The sequence below is a fragment of the Suricata suricatta genome, chromosome 12, assembly GCF_006229205.1.
Source record: "Suricata suricatta isolate VVHF042 chromosome 12, meerkat_22Aug2017_6uvM2_HiC, whole genome shotgun sequence".
Classification (NCBI taxonomy): domain Eukaryota; kingdom Metazoa; phylum Chordata; class Mammalia; order Carnivora; family Herpestidae; genus Suricata; species Suricata suricatta.
This window is the reverse complement of record NC_043711.1, coordinates 21,255,489-21,263,121: the sequence shown is the minus strand read 5'-3', so window position 1 is coordinate 21,263,121 and position 7,633 is coordinate 21,255,489. Positions and strand designations below refer to the sequence as shown.

General features: G+C 41.7%; 1 protein-coding gene across 1 annotated transcript in view; it reads left to right on the top strand.

Moving 5' to 3' along the window:
* Nucleotides 1–825: 825 nt before the first annotated feature.
* The window catches only part of DCP1A (decapping mRNA 1A), a 54,594-nt gene continuing 47,786 nt past the window's right edge, over nucleotides 826–7,633 (top strand). Inside the window, exons 1-3 of the mRNA XM_029916887.1 lie at nucleotides 826–991; nucleotides 3,066–3,106; nucleotides 5,173–5,300. Of these exons, the coding sequence (XP_029772747.1) occupies nucleotides 857–991; nucleotides 3,066–3,106; nucleotides 5,173–5,300 (304 nt within the window). The 5' untranslated portion in view covers nucleotides 826–856. The remainder of the gene's footprint in view (nucleotides 992–3,065; nucleotides 3,107–5,172; nucleotides 5,301–7,633) is intronic.

Below are 7,633 nucleotides of genomic sequence, written 5' to 3'. Positions count from 1 at the left end.
TTTTTTTTCCTTTGAAAAATTCGATTCCATTGGGGTATCTTTTCAATATAAGAACATGTGTTTTTTTTAACAAGTCTCCGTATCTTGTTTTACCCATTAGCTACTACCTGGCTCTTCAAAATGTGTTAAAATGCTCAACAGATGTTTGCTAAAATAATTACCTTTATCTTTTGAAAACCTTAATCGATACAGAACAAACCCAGGCCTTCGCAGTCTCCTCCCACGACTGGATGGAAGGACTTAATGTGAGATCAAGACGAGGGAAGTGAGCAAAAGTGGATAGCACCAGTGATTCCTGTGGAGTTACCAGAGGGCTATTTGGCTTTTCTCAAAACTTTCCATCAGAAAAACACCAAATTGCTGACGGTAGTGATCCAGTGAGGTCCGAGCTCTAGGGCGACTTTCAGGTGCTGCCTTCCCTCCCCGACCACGAGCTACGGAGCCCCGCACAGTCACAACCGACTTTTCTTTCCGCGACCCGGCGTGCGCGTGCTGGAGCCCAGGCCGGCCCCGGGGTCGGCCTCTGCCTCGTCTGGCAGGAGCCCGAAGAAAGCTCGAGCGCAGCCTAGATCCTGCGGACAAGACATTCTCCCCCAAGTACAGGAAGGGCTGGCGCCCCCTCCTGCAAGCTCTGCAGTTGACACCACCCCTGACCCGCAGAGCCCGACGGTCCCGGAACCCGGCTCCCGGGCCGTGGACGCAGCGGAGCGTAATAGCTGTAGTACCGCCCCGCCGCGAGGCCCGGCCAAGAGGCGGAAGTTAAGGGTGCTGACGCAGCTGGGGGAACCTAGTCTCCATGGCACCTTCCTGTCCGCGACTCCGCCCCCGCTGGAGGGGCTCGGCTCCGGAATTCAAGATGGAGTCGCTGAGTCGAGCTGGGCAGGAGATGAGCCTAGCGGCCCTCAAACAGCACGACCCCTACATCACCAGCATCGCAGACCTCACGGGCCAGGTCGCTCTGTACACCTTCTGCCCCAAGGCCAACCAGTGGGTGAGTGAGGCCCGGCCGCTGAGGTCGCCCTCCCGGCCACCGCCTCTTAAAGGGGCCGTGCGGACTGCCCTGGGTTGGAGACGATTCTGGAGGCCGGGGCGGGAGAGGGGGAGGCCAGGGACTGGAGAAGAGGCTACCCGGTCCCTGAAGGGTGTCAGGGGCTTCGGGGTTTCGGGTACAGGAGCAACAGAAGTAGGCCCAGGACGTCCGGAGGGAAAAGCCAATAGAGGGGAGAATTGCAGGAGGATCAGTCCCTTGGGGTCGGGTCCGGGGACATGGGCGGTATGCCTTCTTTGCAGATTTTGTTGATGGATGAGAACAGTAGTGTCAGAAAGATGCCTGAAAGATTGCGTTTGAAACTGTGAGGGTTCAAGTACATAAACATAATCTATAAACACCCGTGCTCTCCCCCCAACAGACACGTAAATAAAAGCCCCCTTCATAGAGGTCGTTTGGATTTAAAGCTTGAAATCCAATTAGTTTCAATTCTTGAAAGAGAGGTGGTGGGGATAAATCCGGCTTTTATCTAACTGCCCTGTATTTCCAGAGTTTTGGAAAAGATTTCAAGGCACTTAGGAAAAGGGCTTCCATGCTAATTGGATTCCCTTGAAGCCTTTGGAAAAGAGACCCTGTAAATGTGTTTCGTTCCAGCTGTGCTGCTGGTGATGTCACCTCTGAATGCTCCCTTCACACTAAGTACTTTTTGGGCTTTTTTTTTTTTTTTTTTTTTTTTTTTTTTTGGTAAGTGAGGGTGTTTGCAAAGTTACATCCAATCTGTTCTCTGACTTGTGAGCCCCTGTTTAAAAGAAACGTAATTTCCAGTTTTCTAGTAATTGACCCTCTGTGATTTACTCATTCAGCTTTAGGCTTTACTTTCAGCAAATGTGTAAATGTTGGACTGAGTTCATAAATGACTCACGTTCGCATTTCAGTAAGAAATGAAATCCTTTATACTAACAAAACTCTGAAATATTATCGTAATATATTCTTTAAGGTATAAAACAGATACATAGGTTATATTTAATCAGTAATTTTGTGAAAATCATTTGACACTATAAACACTTAATTCAGATGAAGAAATGTTCAGAATCATCTTGCTTTACTTTACTTCTTTCCTTTACCTCCTGGAAGAGAAGGAGGTATAGAAAACCTCAAAGAACAAAATTATAGAAAAAATTTTTAAGTGTAGCTGTTTTAGACATTCCCTTAGTTTGAATTGTTCTGAATCATTTTACTTTATTTGGTCTGCGTATAAATTTGTGAGCTGTGGATTGCAGACAAATGTTGAAGACTTGGGGGCAGGAGCTTATGACTAACAAGCTTTTATTTCTAGTTTTTCACAGATTTTCAGTGTTGTGGAATTTTAATTATGGAGTCCTGCTTTACATATGAAATGCAAGCTAGAATAATCTGAATTGAAAAATAAGCTGCCATTGTTTGTTCATATGGATAATGGCATATAAACTTAAGCAAAACTTTTTCGATCTTTATTATTTTACAGTGAGTTGTAACTTGGCACACACAAAAAAACTATATTTCTTCAACTAATCAAAGATAAAATTAAAACTGTCATCAATGTTTTGGGGTGCCTGGATGGCTCAGTTGGTTAAGCACCCAGTGACTTTGGCTTAGGTCACGATCTCATGGTCTGTGAGTTTGAGCCCTGTGTCAAGCTCTGTGCTGACAGCTCAGAGCCTGGAGCCTGCTTTGGATTCTGTGTCTCTGTCTCTCTCTGCTCCTCCCCCATTCTTATTCATTCATTCTCTCTCTCTCTCTCTCTCTCTCTCAAATAAACATTAAAATTTTTTTAATTTTAAAAAGAAAAATGTTGCAGTTAACAAACATGTTGCTGTATTGAACATTGTGTGTATGTTAGTATGCCACTAATAACATAAAAAGGATAAGAAAGAAACTGGTAATAGTAGTTTGTGGAGTGAATTACTTGACCTGTTCTAACATGAGTAATTTTAAAATAAATAAGTTCATTTTAAACATGAAGTATTTCTTCTCCATTAGGACCATTTGGGGTTGAAGTATGGGAGAAAAAAACTAATTGACTCATTCTCTATTATAGGAGAAAACTGATATAGAAGGAACCTTATTTGTGTATCGAAGGTAAGCTTTTTTTTTTAAATGATACATAATTGTGTTTAATCTAATGTTAAATAGTGTCCTATAAAGTTCAGCCTTGTTGTACATTTGTCTTTGAAACCTTCCTGCTTGTCCCTTTCAGCCATTTCTAGCTGTGAGAGTCTACCCACGCTATGTTCCTTCTTTGAGCCTTCCTATGAGTCAGAGCTAGTAATGTGTAGTTTTAGCTTGAGAGTCCTTTAGAAGACCTGGTCACTCAGCTGCATGTTTTATATTTCCACCTTTCCTGAGAGTTAATTATGTAAAATGTGATTGGTTTGCAAGCGGCAGTCTTTGTTTTGTTAAGCAACTTTTGTATCCTGTGACTGACAGGAAAGAAAGTCCTGGAGTCCTTGTTTTCCCAGGTCCCCCTTCTGTCTTGCTCTGACTGGGGCAGCTTCCTTCCCGTGGCGTCTAAAGCTTAGGGATTCAGAGAAATTATTATTGACATCTAGTTCTCCCCACCTTTTTTTTTTTTTTTTTTGTATTATGAGTCATCTTTTAAGGATTGCCTTTCTCCATTGATGGTAATTAACAAGAATTTGGCAAATATTTTTTAAATCTTGGTGTATGGCTTGGCAGTCTTGTCCAAATACACTGATCTTTTTTCCCTTTGTATGTAAGTGCTTCGCTTTACATTGTAACTATAGCAGCTCTTTATTCTCTGTCACTTTGTTTCCTGCCCTTCATCTTTCTCCTTAAAAGAAAAAAGGGCCTTTACCTTTCATCTACTTCATTATTCTTTATTACCTATATAAATCTCTAAAAACTTATCAATTGTAGTTAGAGGCTTGGTATCTGTGATATTTGGGAAATACTTTCTGGCCTTATTGTTATAGGATAGTGCGGGTCTACTGGTTATAGATAATGTGAAATTTAGTATAATAAATGATTTGGCTTAATAATATTCATAGAGGCTTACGGAGTGTTAGTCCTAACAAAAGAAAACCAATGAAACTGGGAAATGTGAGAACATTTTATGTGCCTTGGATAAAGGTATGCCACAGTATCAGAACATCACTTTGCAGAGACTTTAGTCTAGAAGAAGACTGGGTTTGGAGTCAGAAAACCTAAAGCTGAATTCTGGTCACATTATTTGTGTGACTTTGGGCAGAAGCCTTAGTCATTCTGAGTTTATTTCCTAAGTAGAGTAGGATTCTAAAAATCTCTCCCATGTGCACAGAGAAATGAATGAGAAACTGTGAAGTGTTGCATACACATGAGGAGTGGCTAAAAGGTCATGTCCTGACTCACCCTGATAGGATATCCAAGGACATTTGTTATAGGACTCGAGGCATTTTCTAACTTAGGAGAACTATGGAAAAACCTGTTTGGTGTCAGAAACAATCATGATTGTTATGGCAGTCATTACTAAAACCACGTCCGTACTGTGTTTAAAATAAGTGATATTTTTGTTGAGCAAATGTTTATTAAACATCTACTGGGTATCATCTTGGCATGTATCTGAAAAAAAAAAAAAGACAAAAACCCTATTTGCATGGAGTTTACATTCTAGTGGAGAAAGCATAAAAAAATAAGTGCTGTGGGAAACAAAGAGGTGGGCTGGAGGTAAGGAACGTGAGAGCAGGCTGGGAACCTGAGAAAGGGTAGTTCTCAGTTAAGTGTCATTGAGAAAGTGTTATTTGAGAAGTTTGTGGGGGGATGCGACAGCTACATTCCAGCGAGTGTTCCGGACAAGGGTGTCCAGGTGGAAGCGCTCTCCTGCGGGGCGAGCAAAGAGCTGGGTGCGTGGAGCAGGAGAAGCAAGAGAAGAGGTAGGGGGAGGAATCCAGGAGGGCACACGCCAGCCGAGGCCCTGGTGGCCTTAGTAAGGACATTGGCCTTTAGTCTGAGGGACTGAGTCCTTGGAAACGTCTGAGAAGAGGAGGGGTATGATCTGTCTTACGTTTTTTGCTTACAACTTTAAGTGCTAACAGTATTGTATAATGCAATAATGTTGTTATTCTTTGAAATGGAAGCAAAGAAGTAGATAACATTTCCGTGAATTAAATAGTGACTACGGGCATTGTTTTTTTCCTGTCAAATCTAAGGTCAGCCTCACCTTACCATGGTTTTACCATTGTGAATCGACTGAACATGCACAATCTGGTTGAACCAGTGAATAAAGATTTGGAATTTCAGCTCCATGAACCATTTCTTCTGTATAGAAACGCAAGCTGTAAGTATATCTGTCTTGTTATGGTTCATATATTTACAGTTACAATTGAGTGACTTTAGTTTATCACACTATTTTTGGAGTTTCGAGTTAATAATGAAAAATATAATCTATACTCTTTTGGTTATAAATGAGTCTCTTAGTAAGATCAAGCCTTTTAAACTGAGCTTCTAAAACTGAAACGTTGGTTTGCATACAGTAACTGCAATATTGTTTTAGTTAAATATGCTATTCCATATAATAACATTGCATTATACTCCTATTGTTTGTTTTATGAAAATAAGTTTCACCCTTTGTTTTGGTTGTGACATTGAATTATTGGCTGCCCTTGCCCCTGGGCAACAGAAATAGAAGTTAGTTTGAGAGACACGGGATGGGGACTCAGACTGATGTTTCTCTCCCCAAAGCAACTACTATGTGCCCTGGTAGTGGTATTTTTCCATCTGTGTTGAGAGTCTGCCAGGTACAAGTTCTGGGCCACAGGCTGTTGCACTTTAGTGTTAATGATACGGGAACCTACGTGAGGCAGGAGAGCAGTGAAATCGGCTGAGACTCAGACGCGAGTGGCAGCTAGTCAGTTGTAGAGAGACGTCTAGAGACCTTGCAGGCACTTTACAGACTCGAGGACGGCTGCACGCAGTCCACGAAGCCCTTCAAAAAGTGAGGTACTAAAAGTATCCTCAGTTCCTGTATTTCGGTGTGGGTATGAAGGCCTGCATGTTTGAGCACAGAGGAAAGACACTTTGCTTGGCCCTGAGCCGAGGCAGATCAGACCTAGTGATGGTCGGAGAGCGACTGTCGCTGTCATCCAGGGAGATTGCTGGAAGGATGTTACTTCTTGCTTAAAAAGGGAAAGTTACTCTTTGGATTTCACTTGACTGGGAGACAACTGGTATTGGAGGAATGTCTTCAGTGTAGAATAGAAGCAACTCTGGAAATGAGGCATCTTTTAGTTCCCCGAATGAGAAAGGGCGAGGCTGTTTCAGAGCCAGAGCCCCAAACTCTTCTCCACAGCTCACCTTGTGTATCTAAGTGAAATAGTCTCTTGATTTTTCAGTGACCTGTTTGTCCAGATAATTCCTCTCTATGATTTTAATTTCTGGGGACATATTAGAAATGCTTTTTAATACCTGTAAGTATCAGAAGCAGAAATACTTCCGTTGGCAGTCTTCTTTGTGCTCAACTTTCTGTTAAAGGGGAAATTCTGCAGAGAAACACAAATCCCATTTTTTTTTAAGGGATATTGGCAGAATTCTGCTCCTTACCAACTAGAAACTTAATCTAGCTATTGCTTCTAAGAAAAGTTTGAAAGTAGTCCGGAAAATTATCGGAGACCCATGGATTTCATAACTATTTAGCATAAGCCTGATGTGAATCATAGTTATTTCTTTCACAAGCAAAGGTTCCTGTGGAGTTGAAGGTGCAACATAGCACAAAGAGAATTAAATCATGATTAACCAAAATCTCATTAGTAGGAGCCTAGGTTATCTGGAAACATTTCTATAGTATATGTGTGGAAGAAATTAAGGCAAATTATAAGAAAACAAGCTAATGTTAGGTCTCATTTTGTGAGAAGTCTAGCAGATACCTGGAGTGTAACAGGGAGTCACCGTAAAAATGTGCCGTAACTTTAACCCCACTGTAGTATCCTAGAGTAATTTGTTGTGGTGATAAGAACTTAAATCATCAGGAGTGTTCATTATGTTAATTAGAATATCCTCAAGCGGAAAGGTACACTAACGCATTTTATTTTAGAAAGATTTTCAACAAGAAGTTGAAACAAAGGTTTCCTTAGTTGAACAGAAAACTCACTTAACCAAGGTTGTCCAATTCCCTGGTTAGTTGAGGCACTGAATCATTTCCTAAGGGCTGTACGGATTCTGGTATTGCTAATTGGAAATGCAAGAGCACATCAGCTTATTTTCAGACAAGAGAAAGGCCTGAAAAGGTCAAGTACAACACTGTGGGTGTATTAGAAACCGACTAGAGAGGAGCTTGGGGAAGATATTTAAAGGAACAGCTGTATTGGGGGGAAGTGACAAGGCAGCATGAAGTGATTCTGGGAGTGTGGCGGCCTCTCTTGGGTCTGTGTTTTGTCTACCTAGTCTTAAATGTGGAAAGTAGTCTTGTCAAGACTGCAAGCTATTGAGTTGTTAAGGGATTTGTTCTTTAAACAAAAAGTTAATTAGTGTCTGATTATGTATACAGGTAATTATACCTGCTTCTGTGGCTGCTCTTCTGCCGACGTCCTGTGGGAAATGCCGCTAAAACACTGACCCGTTTCACTCATTATACCTTCAGATCCAGCTTCTTTCACTCAAGTCAGTTTTTGGAGT